We start from the raw sequence: 25,997 nt of genomic DNA on the forward strand, positions 1-25,997 counted from the left end.
ATCATTCCCCTATGAGACACCAGCAGCACCTCTGTCTGGGGAGGTCTCTCTCCTGGCTTTTGTTAAATTGGGGGCACAGGAGCACCCCTGGGTGCTGTGCCCTTGGGTGTTACCCCACCTGCTCTCCAGGCCAGCACCAGCCAGTGACAGCCTTGACTCTCAGTCCCAGCAGGGCTTTAAGGCCTTGGTGCTGAGCAAAATGACATCAAGAGTTGTTCATGGCACACATGAATCAATTTCACCCCTGCCTTTCTCCACCCTTAGCAAGGAAAGATGAAGCCCCAGGCCTGCAGGTGAAGACACTGCTCCTGACACCTGTATCTGCTCCCTACCTCAGTTTTCACACCTACAAGTTTCTGCCTTACTGGTGGTTGCAAGGCACCCTTATAAAGCACATCAGAATTGTATGACTGAAAGACCCTGAAATTTTGCAGAGTTATAGGACGGGGCCATCAGTTCTTGCACACAAAGATGCTTTTGCTGTCTTTTTCCCAGTTAACTTTCTCTCTGTCTCTCTCCTCTTTCCCCTGCTCATCCGTGGCTGCTGGATTAGCAACAGCAGGCACCGGGCAGCAAGGCGCCACCAGAGGGACCGGATGCCCGAGTGCAAGGACTGGAAAGATGTGTCACAGCAGGACGCCGTGAACCCCATCGAGAGCATTGACACCTGGGTGGAGTTCGTGGAGGGGCGGAACAAGGTGAGGCTGCATCCCAAACCCATCCTGGGACAGGGAGCTGGAGACTGGCACGGGACTCCTTTGCAATCAGCCAGGAAAAGTGGCCTGGAAAGGGGCCTGGCACAGACAGATTTGGGGAGGGCTTCACACCTCTGCTTCTAAAGTAAACCATCAGTGGCAGTTCCCAGCCCTGGGGCTCCACAGTACCAGGCAGCCCCGGGGCGAGGGAGAGCTGTCATCTTTGAAAAATTACCCTGTGTCCAGAGAGGCCCCCACTGGGGCTGGCTGCACAGGAGGGATTTCATGGATTGCCACTGAACACAGGGCATCCAGCTAGGGAAAACTGAAACAGGTGCTGTGGGGGTCTCATGGCCTTTTCTGAGTATTTTGCATGAGCTTTTCTGTAAAAACCAAGCCCTGCAGAGCATCCTGGGCAAGAAATCAAGAATCACAGACTGCCCAGGAAATCTCTGGCCTTGGGTAGGTGCCTGTGTCTGGTGGGGCATTTCATCCAGCTGTGCCCATCCTGGTGGCATGAGGGTGGTTTGGAGAGGCTGGCATCCATCTGCTGCAGCTTTGTGAGCGGGAGCAATGTGTGCTCCACAAAGCCACTTCTCCATCAGAGCATTTCCTCTCTGGAAGGAACATGTCTCCCTCACTGCAGTGTGTGACCTGCTTGCTGCCTGCTTCTGTCAGTCTCCCGGGTAGCCAGGAGTGTGAGGTCTGTGCCATGACGAGGTTCCTGTCCCCACTGGTGTCGGGCACCAGCCGCTCACAGAGGGATGCAGAACAAACAAATGGGCCCCTGCTTCCGAAAGTCACTTCCTGTTTTCCTACACACCTCTAAAGGCACTTCCCGTCCCCTGGCCTGGCCGGGAGTTCATCACTCTGCCAAAAGGGTGGCAGGGGCAGATGATTCTCCTCCCAGAGCAGCTGAAGGGAGGTTGAGGGATTGATGTTCCCCAGGGACGGAAGCAGGGGTGGGGGGAGCTCTTGGGTAAGAAGCCCCCACTATGGATGTGACACTTTTATTGGTCCTTTCTGATCTTCCCCTGTTTTCCCCATTTTCTTCCTTCTATTCCTCAGCTGTGTCCTTCTCATTCCATCTTTTTGGTTGTAACTGTCCTTAGGTTGTGCATCCCCACAGATGTGCAAGAGCTTTGGGAGAAAAGAGCTGTTCCATTCACAGTGGGATGCTCCATCCTAAAATCTGCTTTCCCTCTCTCTCCTTGTCCTTTCTGCCTGTCTTCTCTCACCATCCTCCTGGTTTTTATTCCATCTGTAAAGGCCAGAATGAGCCACAGGATACGCAGTGCACAGTCATGCGCTGCAAGCAGCAGGATGATGTCAGATCAAGAAACCCCAAGTCAAACATAACACTGCAGATTAGAAGGAAAATCCCCAAGAAACAGGAAAGGCAGCACACAAAAGTGCCAGCAACAGGGTCACTCTTGTTGTATGAATAACCCCAAGAAACGGAAAAGGCAATGGACAAAAGTACCAGTAATAAAGTCACTTCTGCTGTGTTGAGTATGCACTGAATGAATGGCTGTTCCTTCTGGTTAACACAACCTCAATACATTGCCCCTCAGAACGGAAATGCTTCCCAGTCTATGGGATTATGGGATGTAAAGGCAAAGAAATTTCCCTGTAGGAGCATGTTAATTTTGCATTTTAAACACCATCTCATTAAAGGGAGTTTTTAACTTGTCATTTAAACTGGAGCCTCAAACTGCAAGTCTCCTCTAAGGGGAGTGCTTGCAACACTTTTGGTAGCTCACATATGTGCAGTGTGAGCCAGGAGGAGGAGGAGAGCAGCTTTATTCCCCAGCTGCTTTTCTTGGCTAATTTGGAGGCAGCGTCCCCTGGGTCCATGCTCCCAGGATGGCAGCCTGGCTGTTTGCCCAATCTTAGTCATGTCTTGCTGGAGGGAGAGAGGAGGAAGCTTTTAGGACCGTGTCTATGTACACTTGGAATTCAATGAAAGATGACAGCTCTTTCTGAAGGGATGAGAGCTGGGATATTTTCACAGGTTTGATTTCTCCTTATGAATAAAAGGAGTGCTTGCAAGTCTGTAAGTACCTGTAAATTCCACTGAACGCTGTGGGACACTAAGTAGTCACTTAACTGCAGAGGGAATCAAAGCCCTGGTGTCCTTTCCCTTTATTCCCACTGTTATAAATAAAGCTTGGCAGGAGCTTAACCATCCCCTCAGCTCTGTATCCTGTTACTGTCCCCCTTGCTGAGCACTGGCCCCATTGTGACCCCAGGGGCTTAATAAGAAATTTACTCCTATGGAGAGGCATCTATGCTGACTGGGCTCTGTGAAAAGATGCAGAGATTGGGAATAAAATAATGTTATTATTGGTAGAGCCAACAGATAAAGCTTGAAATGCACAAAGGGCTGTAGGATAAGGGTCTTGTTTTGCATAACCCTTTCCTAGGGTTATGCAACAACAGCTATTGGGGGCTTTGCTACCTGCCAGAGAGCAGCAGTGATTCTACTTCTCTTCCCTGTTCTCTTCCTAACTCTTCCTTATGTTCTGTTCCCCCATCAGACAGTCAGCAAACTGGCCATCCAGGAGGCCAACGTCTCAGCCATGTACAAGTGTATTGCCTCTAATAAAGTGGGACGAGACGAGCGGCTGATCTACTTTTACGTGACCAGTGAGTACTGTAAAAGGCTCCCCATCTGCACCAGCCCAGCTCTCTGCTTGAAATAGGCAGGTCCCTAGAGCTGTCAGGTCCTGCCATTCACAGTTAGGGTCTTCAACAATCCAGCAGGAAAGTAGGGCTAACCCAGAGCTCTGCTGGGTGGCAAAAGCCTGAAGCCCTGGCAGCAGATAGCACAGGCAGAGTTTGGCAGGCAGACCTGGGAATGAGCCAGCACTGCCTGTGCCTGGGTCCTGAAGCAGCCCTGGCAGGTCCTGGGCTGGGGACATCCCACTGGCTCAGGCCCAAGGGGCTCCCTGGGCTGGGGATGTGTCTGGTCCAAGAGCATCCTCTAGTGGCACCGCTCGACCTATCCCAGGCCAGGTCCCGCTGCCTCAGCCCCCAGCAGTGATCCCACGGGATTCTGGTGATGGAGGAAGCTGAGTTTGTAGGAACCAGAGCCCCGCGGTGCTGGAGTCATGGCCCATAGGGGGCTGCATGAGCCTTCTGCCAGTGGTACCCAGTCCTGGCGGAAGCCTGTCCCTGTCTGCTGAGAAAGGGAGCCCAGCAAGGGCACTGCAAGACCTTATCCTACAGAGTGAGAATTCCATAATAAAATTCCCAGCCCAGAAGGAATGGCCCTTGTGATAGTACCTGTGCTGTCAGGGCCACCAGCTGTTGCGAAGCAAGATGAACACCTTCAGTCACCACTTCAGTAATGTTCTCTGTGTTGCTGTGCAGGCTGCTGTGTCACTGCCTGCACATGTGAAGGTGGGCATGTGTGCAAACCAGAATGCTGCAGCTGAGCTGGGAGCAGTAACAGCCTAATTCAGACCTCCCTGGCTTGTTTCATTTGTGAATTTTAATTTCACTCTGGGACTTGAGCATATCCCCTGGCACTCACTGGGCGTGAGCTGTGATTGTCAGCAGTTTGCACGTCACAGTTCTGGGCTACAGTGGTTTCCTTTACCCTGAGGACAGGCGGATCTCTGAGAGCTGAGCCCAAGGAGACAATTTCATTGTGTCTGGCAGCTCAGCCATGAAAACTCATTCACATGTTCATTTCCTTCCTGAAAGCCATTCCAGATGGGTTCGAGATTGAGTCCCAGCCCTCGGAAGAGCCCATAGAGGGGCAGGACCTACAGCTGAGCTGCAATGCAGACAACTACACCTATGAGAACCTGCAGTGGTATCGGCTGAACCTCTCCAAGCTCCACGATGAAGAGGGCAACCCCCTGGTGCTGGACTGTAAGAACGTCCACCACTATGCCACCAAGATGCAGGGGGAGCTGCGCTTCCAGCCCGACTCCAACGATGCAACCTTGCTGCTCACCATCCCCAACATCTCCCTGGATGAGGAGGGAGATTATGTGTGTGAGGTGCAGAACAGGAAGACCCGGGAGAAACACTGCCACAAGAAATACATCTCTGTGCAGGGTGAGGGTCCACAGGGCTGGCGGGAGTGACAGGAGAGCTGGTGCTCTTGCTGCCATCAGCTTCCCAGGCCATTCCCAGGGGAAGCCACACAAGCAAGCTAAACTCAAGGTGGCAAAGGCAGGGCACATGGGTTCTCAAGACACCCTTCAGCAGGGGTCAGAGACCCAAAGGCCCCCAGGAACACAGATATTCTCTTGATCAATCAGTTTCCCGTTTTCCCCTCCTCCTCTTTGTGCTGCTCCTCCAGCCCTGGAGATCCCCCGCCTCAAGCAGAACCTGACAGACATTTGGGTGAACGTCAGCGACTCCATTGAGATGCGCTGTAAAGTGGACGGCAACCACGTTCCTGAAATCAGCTGGTACAAAGACGAGAAACTGGTGCAAGAAGTGTCAGGTACAGTGGGCTGGGGGTGGATCACAGTCAGGGCAGTTTGTACAGCAGCTGGAGAGCTGAACACTGCTGGGTTCTGGGACTTGCTGTCCCCAGATAAAGGCACCCGTACTCTGAATCAGCCAGAGCCTGGTTTTAATCACATTCTGTCCTAATTTGATGCAGTCTCACTGGCCAAGTCTATGCCCTAGGGCCCAGCTCAACACTGTCTGTGCTTGTGCACATTCAGCTGGAGAGCAGGGAGAGAGAAATCATTCATGTTCTTACTCTCAGCCCAGTGCCTGGTGTCTCTGATTGTGCAGGGACTGACCCAGATCTCATGGAAGGGACATATGAAGGATCCAGGCACATTGCAGAGGGAAAGGAACAGGTTCTGAGGGTGAAGCAGAACTTGATACACCAACTGGACTGCCTGGGCACTGTGCCTATATTCAGCATGTTCAGTGGGGGATTTGTAACCCCCATACACTGCCTGGGGAGAGGCCCTCCAGGGTTTTTCTGGGGCCACCAAGAGAAGAGTCTCTACCAGCTGGTGTGATGTCATTCTGCCATCTAAAATGAATCAGCCAAAAAATGCTCATGGACTTGAGCCTGAGTCCAGTGCACTAATCTTCCCTCCCTGTCAGTGACCATGACAACCCTCTGTGCCTTACAGGGATCGACCTGGCAGACTTCAACCAGAGGCTGAGCATCCAGAGGGTGAGGGAGGAGGATGCTGGGCTCTACCTGTGCAGCGTCTGCAATGCTAAGGGCTGTGTGAACTCCTCAGCCAGCGTGTCCGTGGAAGGTACCAGCAGCCACAGTACCCCTGGGGATGTGAAGGGGTGGAACAGGAGTTATGGCCATGCTCCCATGCCTCTTCCCTGTGACAGTGGGAGGCAGTGAAAGCCCCCTGCCCTCGCTGGTGGCATGATGCTCTCACAGGAGGATCTGTAGTCCAGAGCATGTTTAGCTCAGGCAAACATGTCTCCAGTCACCCCACATCCTGATGCAGGCCATAAGGAATGGCTGAGCATAGAATGGGAATCTCTGAAGCTGTGATTGCCTTTCCATCCCATAGGCTCTGATGACAGGACCAATGTAGAGATTGTCATCCTGATTGGCACTGGAGTTATTGCTGTTTTCTTCTGGATCTTACTTATTCTCATCTTCTGCAACATCAAAAGGGTACGTGACTGTCGCTGCCCCAGGCAGGGAGGGTGGCATATCAGGGTTTGGGGCAACACCAGTGCTGTAATGTGGGGCTGCATGAGAGCACCTGCTAAAAGGAGGTGATTGAGTGATGCTTCCAGTGCTCTCACTGCCAAGGACAGGGTGAGTAAGGGCTGAGGTAAAGGAGGTGATGGGGAATGGCCTTTGCTTGAGAGGGTAGGAGGTCAAGGCAGACAAAGAATCCAAATCCCATCTGGGAGTCAGCACCCAGGGCAAGGAGGGCACTTCCTCACCCTTGGTGTTGGCTGGTTCCTGCAGCCAGCCCACGCAGACATCAAGACAGGCTACCTGTCCATCATCATGGACCCTGGCGAGGTGCCCTTGGAGGAGCAGTGCGAGTACCTGCCCTATGATTCCAGCAAGTGGGAGTTCCCTCGAGACCGCCTGCGCCTGGGTGAGCCAGACCTTCCCTCCCCCTGCACGCTGCAGCCAGGGCTTCCCACCAGCCCTACAAACTCACCCTTCTTAACACACCTCTGTGCATTTCATGCCTTCTCTCTGCCTCAGGCTTCCCATCCTGTTCCCCAGGCTGTCCCTATAGCCCAGCTGTGCCTGGGAAATCCCTTTAGGACTGGCTGTAGACAGTCTGAGCCAACTGTTATCCCAGACTTCCTTATATACCTTAGTGTATCCACACAGGTATTAATGAAAACAGATTACCTTTGGGCATGGTTTAAAACACATCCTCATATTTTCCAAGTGGGAGTCTGGACAGAACAGCCCAGTTTACATCAGGTACCCCAAGTTCAGGACCAGGATTGCATCCATTATTGTCCTCATGTTGGGACACCTACCTGCAGCCTCTTCCCTTTACAGGGCAGCAGGCTACCTTTGAGGCACACAGCAGTGACATTAGTCCTGGCTGCTGTGCTGCAAGGGGTCATTTACCTTTCCCACACACAACAGCTTGTTGCTCGAGGGCAACAAACAGCCCCTCACTTCTGCATGGCCATTTCCTTCCTCTGCTTTGTCCATGCCAGCTCTGTCTCAGTTCCTCCCATCGTCCTTTCTCTTATTCTCACCAACACAGCAAGCAGCCACCTGAAAGGGCACATGTTCCACTCCTTCCTTTTCCTTTATGATATTTTTTCTTTCTTCTTCCCATGATTTCCTGTTGGGATTTTTGTTTTCCATCATTCTATTCTGTCTTTTCTGCACCTGCCTTTCTTCACACTTATTCTCCTTGTCCATAGGTAAAGTCCTGGGTCATGGTGCCTTTGGGAAGGTGGTGGAAGCATCTGCATTTGGGATCAATAAAAGTAACAGCTGTGAGACTGTAGCAGTCAAAATGTTGAAAGGTATGTGAACAGTGAAGCAAAACAGGCAATGTGTGTAGACCACAATTAATGAGGCACCTGCCATGGAACATTCACCCTGTAAATGCCTGTAGTTTAATTAATGGCTTCTTGGCCTCAACACAGTTGATCCTCTTTGGCTTCATTCAGCTGCACTGAGGGGCTGAAATGGCAGAACTGACAGCAAGGACTTAGGGAACTCAGGTTTCAAGGAAATTTAGCTGTCTGCAGAGGCAAAGAATGAAATCTGTCTCAAAGGACTAACAAGAATCCAGAGTCCCTCTTTGGCATGCCACTGAAAGAACTGTTGCTCCCAATTGCCTTTTTCCAAATGTGCCTGTATTTTGTGTTTATAGGCCAGATCCAGGGCTGGGTAAGGAAGTAGGTTGCAGCTCTTATCCAGCTCTGAGGGCTAAATTGGCTTTGCACCCAAAGCCTGGTCTATCTAGAGGGAGATTTTAAACTTTTATAGCCATGCTTTCAAATAGGCATCCAAAACATTATTCTGTAATCTGGCACAAACAAAATACTGAGGCAGTCTCTGGCCAGAAGTAGCCTGTACATGGAAATCATATCATGGTTCATCTGAGCAGTATTTGCTGTTGTAAGTGTACAGATCATCTGCACAGCAGTGGGGAGCCTGGTGAGCAAGGCTGCTTTACAAATTTTTGAGGCAAGGCTCTCACCTGGCCCATCAGCTGCAGCTCAAGAGGATACTTCTGTCTTCCAGGCTAAATTTACAAACTCTCAAGTACGACAAAATGCACATGGGGAGGGTAAGAAGTATGAAAAAGGCACACAAAACCAGAGAACACACCCTGTGTAAAACAGAGGTCAAGAACTGATGTGAATTGGACACTTGAGAGAAGATGCAGTACAGAGAGATGGCAGGAGCATGACACTGTGTTTGCTACTGAAGAGGAATCATCAAAAGATATCTGGATTTGAGTTGAGACAGCTCCTATCTTCAATTGTGATAAAAAGAATCAGATATCTTTTGTTCCTAATTTTCTTTCAAATTGTTTCATGGCTCGTTATCTCTGTTTGGAGGCCAAAAGGGCAGAGATTCAAACGGGTGCATCCCAATGAAAGTCTCAAGTGATGTTTTTCACTGCACAACTATCATAAAGAAAAATTTGTTGGGCACAGATTGTGTTGTTCTTTGTTCTGGGTCCCTGCATTTACAGAGAGCACCCCACATGTTACAGCAGGGATCCTGGGATCTCCATACAAGGCTCAACATTTCACGTGGGAACATGCAATAACAAAATGTTCCAAGGCTTTGAGGTCACAGCCTCCTCAGCAAGACTCACATTAACATGCTGCTAGAGAAGGGTGGTGAGGGGGAGTGAAAAGTCTGAGGAGGTGTCATGACATGGTCTGTGTGTTTCCAGAGGGAGCTACTGCAAGCGAGCACAAGGCACTGATGTCAGAGCTGAAGATCCTCATTCACATCGGGAATCACCTCAACGTGGTGAATTTGCTGGGTGCCTGTACCAAACCCAATGGTAAATATCCCAGGGCAGCAGGCTGTGCTGCTCCCAAAAATCAGAGCTTGTCCCTTGAGTGGTTTGCTGTCCACGTGTGTAATCACAGGGACCTGGGGGGAGTTATTGGTGTGTTTGTGTGCATTTAGAGATGTCACAGCTCAGCAGGGCTGCACATAACACAAGTTATGGCAAATTCTGACCAATTCAAGCCCTCACTTCTAGCCTTAACCTTTGATCTCTTCTCACCAGGTCCACTGATGGTTATTGTTGAGTTCTGCAAGTATGGAAACCTCTCCAACTACCTGCGGACCAAGAGGGAAGGATTCAGTCCTTACAGGGTGAGTAGCTTCCTCTGCCCCTAAGGACCTGTCCCATGTCTAGGGAAGGAAGGCATGCAGCCTAATAGATGATCTGACAAGATGACAAAGAAAGTCTCTGTCCGTCTTTCTGCAATGGTAGATGCTTCCAGGCCAGAATTACAGTTTAAGAGCAGGAAGAGACTGTGCAGCTCATGGGGTTACAGTGTGCATTGCCTGCTGAGGGTTTTGGTTTGTCCCCTGCCAGGAGAAGTCTCCCAGGCTGCGTATTCAGGTGCAGTCCATCGTGGAGGCAGTGAGAGCAGACAGGAGGAGCCGCTCGGGGACCAGTGACAGTGCCATCTTCCACCGCTTCCTGCTGCACAAGAGCCGCCCAGTGCTGCCCATCCAGGAAGGTAACACCAGCTCCCCACCTGGACCACCAAAACCATGCCAGACTTGGCCAGCTTGGGGAATGGGCAGGGAATATCAGTGGGGAGCGGGGCCCCAGCCTTGGAACTGATCACTGTTGGATGGAAATTCCCCAAACAGGGCTATTGTGTCATCTGTTGTGTCTTCTGGTGTCAAACCCAGAAGGGAGAATTAAATCCCTTTGGGTATTTTAGTCTGAAGAAATGAGAACTGAGGGGGATGTTGTTGAGTCCTCCCTAGGACAGAAATACTGAGCTGACCTTCAAAGCCCCTTCCAGTCCTGTTCCCCACAACTCTGTCTCACTGACATGTGCTGGAAGCTGGACTCTTTCTCCTCACACTTGAGCAGGTTCCTGCTTTGTGCTTTCTGCCCCATAAGCAGAAAATCTTAGAGTGGAGCTGATTACTCCAGTTAGGACTGAGGACTAACTGTGTTTCACTGAGAAACTGGCTGTATCGTGCCGTCCCAGAGAGAGGCAAGGAGGACAACAGATTGCCAATAGTCTAATCATTTTCTATTACTTCTGAACAGTGGATGACTTGTGGCAAAGTCCCTTGACAATGGAAGACCTCATCTGCTACAGCTTCCAGGTAGCACGTGGCATGGAATTCCTGGCGTCCCGAAAGGTGAGTTCAGTTCAGTCTTTCCTTTGCTCACCTGATCTCTTGTGCATGCCTGATGAGAGAGACCTTACCACAGCCACCTTTTAGGTGACACACAGAGATTCAGTGATCTGCCTCACACTCCTCAAGAAATCTGAGAGAGATGTGTGTGCACAAAGTTGCACTTCAACCTCTTCTTAACCAGCCCTTTTTGAAATTTTATCTTTAGCTTCTTTCCATTCCCACCATTCTCCCATTACGGCTCAGGTGTATGAGGAAGGGAGGTGCTGGGCACTTTCTGATTGTGGTTTCTCTCTTTCTTATTTTGCCCCTTCCTCTTTGTGTTCCCTCAGTGTATCCACAGAGACCTGGCAGCTCGCAATATCCTGCTGTCAGAAAACAACGTGGTAAAGATCTGTGACTTCGGCCTGGCCAGAGACATCTACAAGGACCCTGACTATGTCAGGAAAGGCAGTGTGAGTGCCATTTTCTCAAACCTTTTACAGTTTAGGCCCCCTTGATGAAGAGATGAAAAAGCAGGAGTGGAATTACTTGCATAGCTGGGACCAGAAGCCATTGGACCAATGACACAAGTCCTGTCCTCCTTCATCAGCACATCTCTGTCTCCTTCCTTCTACCCCTCAGCCTGTCATTAACTTACTCTTCCTTATACTCTTTCAACCTCTTTTCAGTGTCTCTGTCCCTCTCTCTGACCAACCAATTCCTCCATGGAGAGAGAAGCAGGGCTATTTGCTCTAATTTTTTTATCCATTTCATCCCTTTGCTGCCAGAAGGGCTGTCCTGCGACTTGTTCCCACCTGAACATTTGTGCCTTGCCTCTCCCTCCTGCAGGCCCGTCTCCCACTGAAGTGGATGGCTCCAGAAAGCATCTTTGACAAGGTCTACACTACCCAGAGTGATGTCTGGTCTTTTGGGGTCCTCCTCTGGGAAATCTTCTCACTAGGTGAGTCCAAATGAGGGTCTTGTGCTGCTCAGGGAGACACCTCTACCCACGTAGCAGTTTGTGGTGAGTCTGTGCAGGACAGACATTTTGAAGCGCATCTAAGGACTGATGGGAAGCGACACAATGTAGGCAAAAAAAATGTGCAGCTACGTCCACCCATGAACAGAGTGATGGGGACACAAGGATGCAGAGGTGGCCTCCAGCTCACTGAGGCAGAGAAGCCTGACTCAGGCAGCACCAAGGATTGGGCTGTGTATGAGTAGTGACCACACCTCTCAGTGTTCTGGGATGAAGGGCAGTCTCAAAAGGACAGTCTCAAAAGGACTGGTTTCTGATGGCACATTTCATGTTCCCACCCTTCTTTGAACCTCTTTTAGGGGCATCTCCATATCCTGGAGTCCAGATCAATGAGGAGTTCTGCCAGAGGCTCAAAGATGGTACCAGGATGAGAGCCCCAGAGTATGCCACAGCAGAAATGTGAGTCAGAAACCTCAAGGATTCCAGCATTGGTCAGAGCAGAGGCCTCTGTGGGAGGGCAGAAACCTATCACATCCCAGCACAGAGAGAACAGGCCCCTCTCTGGGATGCCTGACCTTTAGCCAGGGTAGAGAATGAGCCAACACATCCTTCCCTCTAGGCCATTGCCTGGAGAGCAAGGCAGGTGGGTTCTGATCAGGGCTCTCTAGTGTCCTTGCATGCCTGTGCTGGGATGGGTCTGTCAGTGTGCACTGTGCTTTCCTGCTCTGAAGGGCATCAGAGGGGTCTGAATTAGCTCCTTGTTCCCTGTTATAAGTGCATAACAAACCAACATCCTGCCAGTAATTCCACCTGGCCAGTGTGCTGGGGGTCAAGCTTTCCTTCACAGTGCAGGAACAGGTAGTGCCAGTGGGCACCATGTGGGTGGGAGCTGTGGAGTGGGGCAGGAAGGGATTTCTGTGGTGCAAAACCAGCATCTCTTCTTGGCAGCTACCGTATAATGTTGAGCTGCTGGCATGGTGATCCCAAGGAGAGACCGACTTTCTCCGACCTTGTGGAGATACTGGGGAACCTTCTTCAGGAAAATGTCCAGCAGGTGAAAACCTCTCTGTGCCCCTGATTTGCTCCAGACAGCTCTTTCTTCTGTTATCACCAGCTCCCTCACTGTGCCCTCAGCTGACTCCATGGTCAATGCAACACATTTGTGTAGTCCAACAATAACACAGAGGTTCTGGGGTCAGAGGTCTATTTCCCAGAGCTGTTAGAGAAGTCATTTCTGCAACGGCGTTTTAGCTGCATCCTCATAAAACTCTGCTCCTTACAGGGTAGAAGTCCTCTCAGTCATCATTCTAGTAACTTCCATCCTAATCCCCAGATGATTATTTGAAATTCTTCAGCTGAGTCAAGGCCCTCCCACACGCCTGCATAATAAAAACCAGGACTTGACCAGAGTTTCTGAAACTCTGTCCTCAGATGGAAATGTCAGGGCCATGTGAAGCAAACAACTGTTACATTACAGCAGTCAGTAATACAGATTTCTTTGAATGCATTACTAATCACTTCCATGTGGTAACTCACCAGGACATTTAACTGTGATGAGCGTGCTGCTCTGATTTTAACTTTTTCTTAATGTTCTCTTTCAGAAAATGATAGCTAAATGCTTGTCTCATCCTGATGTTCCTGACTTTAATCTTTCAGCACTGGTTCCCAGCACAGACATGACTAAGCCACAAATGACATTGCCCTGGAGCACAGTACTCTGTCCATGTAAACTGGAGAATTATGGGATTATTATGGCTGTTGTTCTCCTGCTCACACACACCTCCATGCATCACTCACAGCTACTTAACACAAAGGTCATAGAAATCTTCCGCCAGATATTTTGTCCTAGAGAAATAAAATTTATAAACCAGAAATTTTCCTTCGCAGCTCTTACAGCTTCTGCCTGTGGACCCTTTTCTTGTGGGAAAGTCTTCCCCTTCTAGTAAGGCCATTTGCTGTTCTTCTTACCAGGAAGGGAAAGATTACATCCCGCTGAACGACTCGCACAGCTCAGAAGATGATGGTTTCTCCCAGGTGCCTTCCTCTGCCCAGCAAAACTCAGATGAAGAGGACTTTGACATGAGGATACGCTGCCACAGCCTAGCAGCAAGGTGAATCCCCTGCAAAAAGGGCAGAGGGAGCCCAGCAGGTAGCAAGCAGCCTGGCCTGTAAGGGAGCCTGGGGGATATGGGGAGAACCCAGATGTTTGGAAAATCCCAGGTGATAAGGTGTGATCCAATAATTTAGGCCATAGCTTCTTGCTTATAGAAGCAAAATTACTTTATTTTGCTCATGAGGAAGTGCTGGTTTGTAAGCCTATCACATTCCTTCTTCTCCTCCAGCAATGCTGCCAGAGTATCATGTAAGGAGCTTCATCCTATCTGTTCCTAACTGACCCAAACAATTAGTCCCAGGCCTCTCCTCTCTGATGAACTATGATGATGTGATGCCTGGGATCTATATGACGTTTTCTGCTTATCTCGTGTGGAGAGGTTATTGGGGCCTGATTCAGTCAGTCTAGTCTTCACTGCAGAAGTAGTATGGGGTTAAGAGGTCTAAGGTGACCTCATTACCCTCCCCACATCCACCATTTGGGTCATCCTCCTCCCTGCATACTTTGGTTGCCCAGTGAGGAGGTTGAATTCAGGTTCTGTTCATTCAGGACATTGACTCTTGCCTTTACTGAATCCTGTGTGCTTCTATTGGCAGATACTACAACTGTGTCTCGTTCCCTGGTTGTTTGACGGGAGGAAATCAGATCAGGTGTCCATCCAGGATAAAAACATTTGAAGAGTTTCCCATGACACACACAATGTACAAGGCACACCCGGTGAGTAGGTGTGGGGATTTGAGTGGGGGGCAGTCTTTTCTGACACCTTTACTGTTAAGACTGTGGAGGGAAGATCACTTCTATCTTATGTCAATCTGTGTGTCATTCCTGTTGGGTCCATCCAGTCCTATGCACGTTCATTTCTTCATCTGGCACACAGGGGTTTCTCTTAGTGGGGAATAGGGAAGTTAGATATGCAAATGGGGGGACTATAAAGGACCTCAGAGAAGAGCCTGCTCTTCACCCTCTCAAATCTGTGAACACAGCCTGATTAAGCACACTGAAATCCTGCCAGGACTAGGAAACCCAGAGTGTTTATCTGCAGCTCCTGTATCTTGATCCATATGGCAGTGAGCAGTAGGGACCCTCCAGGTCTCTCTGGACTGGACTGGTACTGATATCTCCTCTAGCAGCAGAACTGAAGTCATAGCTTTAGTCTCAGAGAAAAATATCGCCTCTCGCAGATTTAATGGTAATACAACTTACAGACAGGTAGCACTCTTTTTTTATTCCCCAAAAATGGCACTGAACTATGCACACAAATCTTACCTTTTTATGTTCTGCTTTTAAGAAGGTACCTAAGAAAATCAGATACAGCAAAACTATGGAGCATGCTGGTAAAGTGCTCCTACCCCTTCTTCCCCATCACACATACACAGGATCTCATCTCCCGAATGATTTCTCCTCCCTTCCCACTCTGATCAGTTGACAGGGATGTTGCTGATAACTCCTGTTGCTTCCTTCCAGGACAATCAGACAGACAGTGGGATGGTTCTGGCATCTGAGGAATTTGAGAGGATAGAAAACCGACACAGAAAAGAAGGTGGATTCAGGTACTCCTTAAGCCTAGCCACTGCTGCCAAAGGCAGTGAGACCAGGAGGCAGCTCCTGGTACCTCCCCATAGGCTGCATTGCTTGGAACTTTCAGCTGTGGGCCCTGAGCCAGATAAGTCCATGCACTCCTTAATGAGAGGCAAAACACAGGGAGAGCAGACAAGCCTGCTGTTTTCTAGGGTTTAAAAATATAAACTGTGCCCATCAATGAGAATGTGCCTGTTAAGATAAAGAGGCACAGCAGAGTGATGGTGTTAATGAGACTGATAATGCTTATTGACATTTTCTGGTGAAATGTGTCAGGGCTTGCTCAAGCAGTGGCAGATGGGATGGGCAGAAACCCTCCTCCCTCAGCCCTGGCCCATGGGGTACAGGGCCATGACGTGGTGGTGCAAGGATGGGGCAGGCCTTAGGAATTCCCACATGCTGACATGGAGTCTGGCAGGTTGAGCTGGCACTCTCAGGGCTGAGGATGTTATGAATGGTTATGTCCTTGACCCAGGCTTTGAAACTGGGTGAGAACCTGTACAGCTCATCTCTGCCAGAGCAGGCTGAGACCTTGTCTCTGTGACAGTGTGTTGAGCAAGCCATGTCACCTCATACGTAGACAAGGCCAGTCCCAAGACTCTTCCTCACCTCCTCTGCCTCCCAACATCAGATTGGACTGGTCATTGTCTTTTCTCTTAGCCATAGCCCTGTGGCCTGTCTGCTCTTGTATCAAACCGTCTCCTGCTTCTTGTCCTTGTCCTCTTTTCCCTAAGGCATGTTCCTGTTGTTTCCTACACTTGGTGTCCCATCTCCTGGAAAACACTACCCTTAAACTTCTTGAGTGTGTCCCTGCCCCTGCTCTTGTGATTTCTTGACAGTCACCTGGTATTGGCAGGCACTGAGATGGGACATAAGACTTTCGTCCACATCTTCGTCAACTTCCTTTGTTTCCCTTCCCCCATCCTGGCAGTTGCTTTGTATCAATTTCTGTTATTCCTGCCAGGTCTACAAGCAATTAATGTCATGTCTCTTGTCTCTCCCTACTCATTGGGATCCCAGCCCTTCCCTGTATCTAGAAGGTATCACAAAGGTATCTGGGACAGCTGAAGTAAGTGTTCCAGGATATGTGTAGATTTGTCACAAAACAAACAGGCTGTGCTTATTGGAGCAAGGCCTGGTTTTGTGCTTTGAAATGGAGGTGCAAGTCCATTCCCGACCCTGTCTCTGCTGCATGCATTAGAAGATGAGAATTTCTGAAGCTGGGATTTCTCTAAGCAGGACAGAGGCTTTCTGGGAGTGCCAAGGTTAATTCTGTGTCTCTCTCCCTCACAGCAGTAAAGGACCCAGTCGGACCATGGAGCTGTCAGGGGAGCAGTCGGACCTGCGGGGCAGATGTCGGCCGTCGTACGGGTCCCAAGTCGGAGGCCAGACTTTTTACAACAGTGAATACGGGGAGCTGTCAGAACACTCTGAGGATGGCAGCTGCACCCCGCCTGGAGAGGGGGCCAGTCCCCCCACTCTCCACGCTTCCTTCTTCTCCGAGCAGTACTAATGGCACCAGGCCCTGGAGGCAGCTGCAAGGCCCTCCAGGCATGTCATCAGGGTCACCCAGAGCTTCTCCTTCGACCTATGCCCAAACCCAACCGGGAACCTACCCCAAACGGACGGGGAACACCAATGTCCTTGGAACCGCAGCATGAACCGTGCAGCACCTCCAGCTGCAGCTTCCCTGTGCCGTGACTGGAGAGAGCACATCACTGATTCCTCATATTTCTTTTATTGCTGCACCTCAGACAGATGCATTCTGCCCGAGAGTGGGTGCCTGTGTTCAGCACTATGGCACCTTCTGCCTAACATCCAGCCTCCGCTCAGTTCAGCTTCCCATTCAGAAAGCCCATTTCAGGTCAGATATAAATAGATGTCTTAGTCTCAAGTTTCTTCCTGGTGTGCAGCCTGAATGTTTTTCCTTGGATTGCTTCCTCCTCCCCTCATCATGATGTCAGCTGCTGAGCTGTGGAGCAGAATCAAAGGGAAGAAATCCCTAGTGGTATAGCAGCAAGAGCAGGACAATCTAAAGAGATGTACAGAGAGATCCCGAGGGATCTTTGTAAATGTTCATGCATGCTGCTCATCCTGAGTAGGTGTCAGCCTCTCCATCTCCTCTGCAAGCAACACCCACACCCCTCTCATATCTGCTGGGGGGAAACCTGCCAATCTGCCTTATCACTCGGATTATTGTAGCCATCTCAACACCGCTAGTGCTGAGTAGGTCATCAGCAGATGGCTAGAGTGCTGCAGGTGAGATAAACAGCAATTTTTTTGCAGGCTGTGTGCAAAACAGGTTCTTTTATGATCTCTGCTGGGAGCAGGTTACTCACAGGTCTGCTGCTCTTGCCTTCTCCTTCTCCCAGATTGGTGCTGAGATCATTTGTTGCTCAAGTGAGAAATTAAAGCAAAGCTAGGTTAATTTGAGCTGGCTTCTAAACATAGAGTTTGCTGGGAGGAAAAAGATCAAAAGGGCAGGGAGTGAAATGTTTATTTTCAAGCTGCTGCAAAACATTTTGGAAACAATGGAAGGAACAGTGCTCCAGCAATAAGGTGCTCTGGGCTGTATCCCCTTGTGTGTTGACATCACTGAACACATGAAGCCCAGCACCTTGCCAGGGTTCAAGCCCTGATTCTCCTGGATGGACAGTTTGCACCATGACTTTTCCTGTCTCTCAAGTTCCCTGACTCAAAGGAGGCACTCTCTGCCCAGCAGGCTCCTCTCCAGTTTCTTTTGCAGAACTTCCAGCAGAGCATACCTGACTCCAGAGGATTAATAAACAGTTATTTGCTGAGGAAACATCTCCTTACTTTGGTCTTCTATTTCTAAGAGACACCACGTGAATTCAGAGCTCTAGGGAACCTCCAGCCTCTCTCTATAGATTTCTGTACTGCTGCCTCACCACTTCCCACCTACTTCTTTCCATGCTGCTCCCAATCCAAGAGCTCAGCCACAGAGCAGGGTTACATCACCGCCTCAGGAGTCTGGGTGAAAAGGCTCCTTGGAACAGCTTGTCATCATCTCTTCTCCCACATGCCCGTGGCTGGCAGAGCTCTGGGCACGAGGGCATCTCAGCACCAGGGAATTACTGCTTGTGGGCCACACCTCTGTCACAGAGCCAAGGGTTTGGACTTGTAAAACTGTGTTTCCTGTCAGATGTACAGCTTTCCCAAACTGTATTTCTTTCCCAGCAGAGAGTTTTACGCGTTTCCCGATGTAAGCCTGAGAGTCCTTATGGATGAAGTTGCCAAGTCTTAATTATAGCTCTCCACACAAGTGTAATGGAGAGATTTATTCAGCACATGGGAAAAGCATGCCTGTCATTCAGGTTCTCTAAGCCTGTGCAGCTTGTTCAATGTTCCACTCCCTTTTTTTGTCAGAAGGCTGACATGGCTGCAATTTCCATGGCAAAAAAGAGGCACAAAACCAGACCAGCTTGAGCCAAACTGGCTCAGGATGTGGAATTGGAAACTGCATATTACAATTAATTCCCTGACTTCTACTGGTGTCCCCTGAAGCTGCCAGGAATTTAAGCATCTTTAAGTAATTGTTACGACTCAGTAAGAATCCTCTGGCAGGAGCTGCTGGAGAGCCAGGACAAGGAAGTAGGACAGCCAACAGGGTGTAGACCAGATCAAATTCTCCTGCCCTCATCTTGCCCTGCTTTTTGAACTGGTGGTTCCCTTGGCTGAAGGAAGGCTGCATGCAACTCGTGCTGCTCCTGACTGGCATTGACAGGGGTAGAAGATGACCAGCTGAGCTAAATTCAGGCTGCTCACTGGGTGATGTGCATCCACAGGACCCAGAATCTCTTGTTTCCAGTACTCCATGAAGAATTCTCTGCCTAGAAACGGCCCCATCTGAGAGAGAGCCCAAGAACAATATAATAGTTCAAAAACAGAATTTCAAAGTAGCTGTTAGTCCCTGTCCATATGTAAGGGATAGGTATGTGCCAGCAAAGCGTGACATTTGCTGGGCATGGCAGGATTCCTCAGCAGAAAGGGAACAGAGGCCCAGGCTGGTCATCAGCATGGACATCCAGCCAGTACAGCTGCACTTTTTCTCTAGGTTTAGCTGTAAATTGCTCACAAGTATCCTTGTGGAGAAGGGCTATGTTGTTAGAACCATTGCTAATGATCCCCTGCATCACCCTGGAGAAAGCACTTCTGTGTCATCTGATTTTTGAACATTCAACTCCACAGAAGTTTATTTTCTCTCTCTTCCACCACCTAGATGGGGGGTGGAATCAGATCCTATTGTGTCTGTGTCAACAGTATTGCATGAACAATGCAGCCTGATAGGAGAAAAATCTGGCTCCTCTTCAGGCACTCCTGCTGATGAAGAACAACTGAAGGGTGGGATATTGACGAGCTGTTGAGACAATTGTACTTTTGCTCTCTAAAGGTATAGTAAAATTAGATGTGCAATGTTGATAGCCCTTCCCATTCTCTTGAATTATTTCTGGCTTTTTATTTTACAGTCTCCAGATACGCATGAAGTGAAGCTGGTCTGTTTTGGTTTTAAGATGTGAGAAAGAATGTCTTGTGTTGTCTCTCTTTCCACAGCAGCAAGGGAGTATTTCAATGTTTAAAACCCAGGGTTTGATATTTGTGCCTGCTCTATTCAAAATGCACTCTCTTGTTTCATTTTGTTTGGGCTTCTTACTGGAACTCAGCATTGAAGCTAAGCTATTTATCATCATCACCTTCCTTTAAAATGGCTCCTTCCACTCTGTGTTCAGTCTCACTTTTCTTTACAAAGTGCTGGTGTTGAGAGGACATTCCTTCCTCCTGAAAACAAAGTGTGGGGTCCCCTACTTGCAAATACATGTGTGTCTCTGAAGAAAAACCTGTGTATCAAGTAACACTACATTTATATTGCAATATTTTAACCTGGTACCTGTGTTTGCTCTAGCAGCATTCAGTGTTTCAGTGGGCTGCCTTTGAAGCAAGTAGGCTAAAACAGGGGTTATGTGTGAGTACAAAGCATGGTCTGTGTGTGTGTGAGTGTGCTGTGGGTGAGTGTGTGGGTATTTGCACGTGAGATTTCCTATCAGTGAGCGTTATGTGAGTGATTGTAACTCACGTTGAGTCCTGTCTCTGGAAGTTCACAGTTATATATCAAACCAGTTAGAACACTGCTTCCTTTCCTCTTCTCCTATAGTACTTGTTATCCTTTGTCATTAAGAGTTTTGTTGTAATATCTAAATGTGAAAATGAATAAAGTCATAACTGGCAGCTGCTCTCTGGTTCCTGGGGCCACCTCTGCCCCTGGGGCAGCCCAGCCCTGGCCCAAGCCTTCAGCACATTTTGGGTTTATTATTTTTACTTTTGTGTCCATTTGCATTTTCCTGTGTCCTCTCAGAAACAGCTGGATCTTGTGGCGTTTCCATCCAGGATGAAAGTCTGTATTTTCTCATGGTGAAGTCAGATTCTCTTTGGTGCAGCTCGCTGGCCAAAGGAAACACAGCACCCAGCCTTGTCCCCAAAGGATCCATGACCCTTTCCTGTCCCCTTGGCCCTGGAGGTCTCAGCCCTGGAGGTCTCCAGCCTTCTTGTCCTCATTCACCACACCAGGGGAACCGGACACTCCCTGAGCCCCCTTCTCAGGGAATCGAACCCTTTCCGGACGCCTTTTCTCAAGGCACCAACACCCCCCCGACCCCTCTCCTTCTCCTCATGGTACCAAAACCCCGCAGACTCCTCAGCGCATCAACACCCCCTCCCCAGGACCCCTCTCCTTCTCAGGGCACCCAACACCGCCTCGGTCGGTTCTCCTTATGGTACCGACCCCCCGGACCGGATCCCCTTGTCATCATGGCACCAAACTCCCCCCCCAGCCCCCTTCCCCTCACTGCATCGATCCCCTTGCACCCCGCGCGGGCCCCTGGCGGTGCGGCCGGCGGCCCGCAGGTGGCGCCCTGCCCCGGCAGCCGCGGGCACCGCGGGAAGATGGCGGCGCGGCTGTGGCCGTGCTACCGCCGAGCGGAGGTCGGCACCGCGGCTGAACGAGGCTTTCGGTGTGAAATGGGACACGAGTGGATTCATAAGCGTTCCCCTTAAAAACAAATCTCCAGGAGTTCAAGGAACGCTCAGGCACAGCTCCCGCGTTACCCCTGGTGGAGCTGTGGAGGCAACGGCACCATTTGTCTGAGTAAAATAATGTCCCCTGAGGAGCCGTCAGTGGCAGAGACACAGCTGAGGGGACAGAAGGGGGACATCTCCACTCCTCTCCATCATCACCCCTTCATCCAGCTCCACCATGGGGTGAAAGCATCCAAAAGGACCTTTTAATTTTCCTTTCCCCATCCAGGGACCTGCCCATCTGGGGCATAAGGAGATTGAAGCTGTTCTACTGATGAAATATCCTATTTTGGTGCATCCTGGAGCAGTGCTTGGCTGCTCCTCTTCTGGGGCCATGAGCGGTCCCCCTTGGCTGCTCCTCACCTTCTTTCCAGCCCATCCATAGGACAGGCTGGGAGGCAAGTGGGGAACAGCTTCCCAACTGTGTGTGTGGGGATGGGGATGGGGATGGGGACAGGAACAGGGACGGGGATGGGGATGGGGATGGAACCAAGGAAGCAGCCTTCACACAGGCATCGGAACACCTCTCTCCATCAGAAGCACAGCCCACAGGAAACCAGACAGGGCAAAATAAAAACCAGCCATTTCATGCGGTTAGTAAAGAACTGGGGATGCTCCGGCTGGGCTCCTTGTTTTGCTTCTAACATGGCCAGTGAATCCTTCCTCAATGCTTTTCAAAAGTGCTTTGACATCCTTCTCTGAAGGTCAGCACGGTGATGGCAAAAGCTCCTAGGCTCCTGGGACTTCTTGGCCCCTTCTGAGGACATTTCAGCAATAAAGCACATGAGTTTGCATCAGAATGATGCAGAGCTCTTAGTGCTGAGAAATCAAAGCAAGAACAGCTCCAAAACATGTTCTGCACACTGCAGTGTGTCAGCCCTCTGGCTGGGGTGAAAGTTTGGGTGAAATGAGGAGACAGTCAATAGCATGTGGTTCCTCACCCAGCATGTACCAAGAATGGCAAAATTAAATTTAAAAAAAATGTAAGCAGAACATTCAGTTGCTGCTTCAGAATAATTTCCTGGCTTGTATTGACATTTCTACAGAGCTTTGCAGAAGCAGCTTCTCAGAGGATTTTACAGAGCCACACATGCCTTGAGCAGAGCTTGTACATCCCTTCTGCTCCGAGATGCAGGTTTGGAAGCATTCTGCTTTCCTTGGAGAAGGAACAGGTTTCTCCAAGAGCAGGATAAAATTACTTGTATCTCAATGAAATAAACAGACTGTGCTTCAACAGTGTTATCTTATGTGTGTGTGTGAGCAGGTGCATCACAAATGAATAAAATACAAAAACTCTCAGAAGAAAACAAGTTAATAAGATGCATAGGTTAAACACCAAACCTATCTGAGGGCCTTCCCGTGCAGCTGGGGAAGTCACCAAGGAGACCATATCTCAAAAGAACAGCTCCACAGCTATTTTTGAAGAACTTAGAAAATATCCTAACAGTCTTGCAGTAATTGTTCTCTTTGCTGTAACTAATTTTCAGTTAGTTTGTCTTCCAAAATCCAAGGAGGCCATTACACTATTTTGTTACATCTCCCAAGAGGCTGAAATCCTCAAAACTATGTTAGTTGATCATTCATCAAACCCTGTTTTACAGTATTTCTGGGGATTAATATTTATTAACAATACTTGAATGTTTGTACAATTTCCCATTTTAGTACATCAGAAGCGAGTAATGCCAAATAGGGTAAGAATGAACCGACACAGAGGCTGTGCTGTTCCTGCCTCAAAAGCCCATTCAGTTCTACCTGGACAGACTGAACACATCCCACCTGGTTTTCACACACACAGCTCTTTCACCCTCTATTTCTGATGTGCTTTAAAACTCTGTATCTTTTTGGCCATCAGCATTCCTGAACTGGAAATATTTTTCTGAGAAGATGCTGAAGAGCCATGGGAGCCTGTATGTCTGTGTGTCCCAACATCATAAGCTGCCTCAGGGAAGGTTTAGGTTGGATATTATGAAAGCTTTCTTCACAGAAGGGTGATTAGAATGGACTGGCCAAGGAGGTTTTGGAGCCGCCGTCCCCGTAGATGTTTAAGGACAGACTGTATTGCCATGGTCTAGTTGACATGGTGGTGTTGGTCACAGGTTGGACTCGATGAGGTTTTTTTCAGACGGTGGTTCTGGACGCTGTGATCTAACTCCTCGGGAGCCGCGGGTGGCTGCAGCCCGGTGTCGCGGCAGCCCGTTGTCACCACAGCCCGGTGTCTCGGCAGCCCGGTGTCGCCACAGCCCGGTGTCGCCACAGCCCGGTGTCACCGCAGCCACCCACGCGCCAGCTCCCACCGCCGTCTGGCCACGCCCACAATGACATCATACACAATCGCCCCGCCCTTTGTGCGGGCTCCGCCTCCAGAAGGCGTGGTCGAGGCCCAAGCTCCGCCTCTCGCCCTCGTGGCGCGGGGCGGGGCGTGCGGCGCCTGCGCAGAGCGCGGAGCTGCAGTCGAGGCGCGGGCGCGGAGCCGGTGGCGGAGCCGCGGGACGGTGCGGGGCCCCCGCCGCCCTCATGGCGAACCGGGCATGAAGCGACGGCTGCCGGCTGTAGACGCCTAGCTGGGCACTGACCTGCCGCACTAAGGCGGCGACGAGCCCCGAGGCGAACCGAGGCGGCGCGGCGGGCCGAGTCCGAGGCGAGCCTCGCGGCTGTTCGCGAGCGCGACTGAGGCGGCAGCGGCGGCTTCTGCCGGCAGCATCCCCTGGGCTGGCGGGGGACTGCGCGGGGAGGGGGCCACGGCACCGCCCCCGCCTCCTCCCCTCCCCTCGCCCGGCCGGAGCTCCCCCGCGGCGGCGGACGGGCGGTATGAGCGCGGCGCTCTGAGGGACCGGCCGAGCTCGGCTTCCCCCGAGCAGCCTCCCCTGGGAGCCGCGGCGGCGGATCGGACTCGGCTGGGACCTGCCATGACTCCCCTGGCTCCTCCCATGGCATGAGCCCGAGCTCTCCTCCCCGCTCCGCCTGCTTTTGGTCTCTCTCCGTTCCCGGGCTGTCAGATGGGATAGGACACACCCGGGCGTGCGGGGCTCGACGCTGCCGGGGGGGAGCGGCGGAGGCAACTGGTGACAGCCGTCGGCTCGCCTGGGGTCGAAGATGAGCTGGCGGTGGGCTCGCCAGCACTGGAACGGCGGCTCCTCCGTGCTGCTGCTGCTGCCGCTGCTGCTGTGGCACGGCCGGGTCCGGCCGGCCGGCGCCGACAACGCCAGCCAGGCGTACTACACCGCGCTCATCAACGTGACCGTGCTGAGCCCCGAGCGCGGCGGCCCCACGCTGCTGCGGATCGACCGCGGCCGCTACGGGCAGGACTCCCCGAAGGTGGAGGTCAAGGGGCTGCTGGTGACTCCCGTCCCTATCAACGGAGGTAACGCTTCCCTCGCTCGCTGCCGGGTGGTTGGTCCTTGCCTGGGCTGGGCAGGCTTTCCTAGAGAGCTCTGACAGACGAGGAGGAAGAGCTTGCCCAGAGGGAAATAAAATGAATCCGTGATCTGAGATTGTTGGCTTGAATATCGGCTCAGCAAAGCATAATGTGCTTTCCAGCATGGATCCCAGTAGATTGGGTGCATTGAGCGGTGAAGGTGTTATTCCTTAACTAATTACAGAGAGTGTAGCGACAGTTGACAGTATTTGGTTACAGCATTGCCTTGAATCTCAGAACAGCTGCATAGCCGTCTCGCTCTGCATCTGGATAGCTTTGCAACTGCATGAAGTCACAGGTTTTCAGTGTGCGGTTCCTAAAAACACTGTTTAAGCTGCCCATCAAGGCTCGGAAGGACTGAAGCTACCAAGCTGTTGCTCTTGCATAGCCAGCCCGAAATGCGGTTGCTTGCAGTACTGAACACTGGCTAGAGTGTCCAATTCAGTTTTCTTTTAATTAAACAAAGCCATTGTCCATCAGTTTTTCTTTTGATATATGCTGGGGTTTATAGAGAACAGTAATTTGAACAGGTTAGAGTATTGTCATTATTTTTGCCTGAAGTGAAACCAGTATCTTCAGTAATAGTGATGTAGTTTTAGTAGTATCTTTATTTTGAAAATCATTCTTGACATTATCTAAACTGCCATCTTGAAGAAATGGACCACTTGATGGAATACAGCGGTCCCAACCTGCCTCCTGGACAGTAAACATCTGGATAATGTATTAAGTGAAATATTGTAGTCAGTTAAAACTAGAGTCTTAAGTGGTGAATACTAAGAGTGTTTTAGAAGAATTGATAGCACAAAACTACTGTGTTATTAGAAGCTTTAGAGAATTTGCCAAATCTTAAGATCAGGAAAATACTTTGATGCTTCTTCAGAACAGATGCATTCTGCCAGGCAGCCTCTGTCAGCTGCTGGTCAGGATGGATAAGGTTGTGCATCAGCAGGTTCTTGCCAGTCTCAATGAAACTCTGCAAAATATAACTAGAATATATTAATGGGGTACATTTTGGGGAGGAAGGGTGAGGAAGCAGAAGTTTTTGAGGAAGTCTGCTCTAAAATGATTTTTATTTGTACTTCAAATCCTGTCCATCAGCTAACATTAAATATGTTGCAGTCGTTGTGCTTCCTGATATTCTTCACATCCCCACACAGCCTCCTTGAAATCAGGAGTCTGTCCTGAAAGTTTTAGGCATGTAAACACACTGCAACTGCAAGTAGTATTTTAACAGGTTTTTAAAGGTATCAAAGCACTTTATTTTTTTTTTGAGCTGTGTTATTTGTCAGGAAAAACTTTTGATACTAATTTCTTTTAATCTGCCTCTGTAACTT

At 50.2% G+C, this 25,997-nt stretch overlaps 2 protein-coding genes across 9 annotated transcripts in view; both read left to right on the forward strand.

Annotated features, from left to right (window-relative positions):
• FLT4 (fms related receptor tyrosine kinase 4) overlaps window positions 1–21,041 on the forward strand; it is a 57,972-nt gene extending 36,931 nt beyond the window's left edge. Inside the window, exons 11-30 of one of the 3 annotated variants that reach the window (XM_074552006.1) lie at window positions 554–698; window positions 3,236–3,344; window positions 4,407–4,766; window positions 5,014–5,160; window positions 5,813–5,944; window positions 6,218–6,324; window positions 6,628–6,763; window positions 7,563–7,667; window positions 9,059–9,172; window positions 9,404–9,492; window positions 9,719–9,866; window positions 10,415–10,509; window positions 10,839–10,961; window positions 11,338–11,449; window positions 11,827–11,926; window positions 12,416–12,521; window positions 13,439–13,578; window positions 14,177–14,297; window positions 15,045–15,130; window positions 16,455–21,041. In XM_074552006.1, the coding sequence (XP_074408107.1) occupies window positions 554–698; window positions 3,236–3,344; window positions 4,407–4,766; window positions 5,014–5,160; window positions 5,813–5,944; window positions 6,218–6,324; window positions 6,628–6,763; window positions 7,563–7,667; window positions 9,059–9,172; window positions 9,404–9,492; window positions 9,719–9,866; window positions 10,415–10,509; window positions 10,839–10,961; window positions 11,338–11,449; window positions 11,827–11,926; window positions 12,416–12,521; window positions 13,439–13,578; window positions 14,177–14,297; window positions 15,045–15,130; window positions 16,455–16,671 (2,692 nt within the window). In that variant the 3' untranslated portion in view covers window positions 16,672–21,041. Of the gene's footprint in view, window positions 1–553; window positions 699–3,235; window positions 3,345–4,406; window positions 4,767–5,013; window positions 5,161–5,812; window positions 5,945–6,217; window positions 6,325–6,627; window positions 6,764–7,562; window positions 7,668–9,058; window positions 9,173–9,403; window positions 9,493–9,718; window positions 9,867–10,414; window positions 10,510–10,838; window positions 10,962–11,337; window positions 11,450–11,826; window positions 11,927–12,415; window positions 12,522–13,438; window positions 13,579–14,176; window positions 14,298–15,044; window positions 15,131–16,451 lie in introns of all 3 variants that reach the window. The other 2 variants (XM_074552005.1, XM_074552007.1) reach the window with 2 other exon arrangements.
• Window positions 21,042–23,632: 2,591 nt separating this feature from the next.
• RNF130 (ring finger protein 130) overlaps window positions 23,633–25,997 on the forward strand; it is a 56,080-nt gene continuing 53,715 nt past the window's right edge. For 5 of the 6 annotated variants that reach the window (XM_074552305.1, XM_014264732.3, XM_014264733.3 and 2 more), the window contains exon 1: window positions 24,191–24,609. In XM_074552305.1, the coding sequence (XP_074408406.1) occupies window positions 24,342–24,609 (268 nt within the window). In that variant the 5' untranslated portion in view covers window positions 24,191–24,341. Of the gene's footprint in view, window positions 24,610–25,997 lie in introns of all 6 variants that reach the window. The other variant, XM_074552307.1, reaches the window with a different exon arrangement.

The sequence above is a fragment of the Zonotrichia albicollis genome, chromosome 15, assembly GCF_047830755.1.
Source record: "Zonotrichia albicollis isolate bZonAlb1 chromosome 15, bZonAlb1.hap1, whole genome shotgun sequence".
NCBI lineage: Eukaryota > Metazoa > Chordata > Aves > Passeriformes > Passerellidae > Zonotrichia > Zonotrichia albicollis.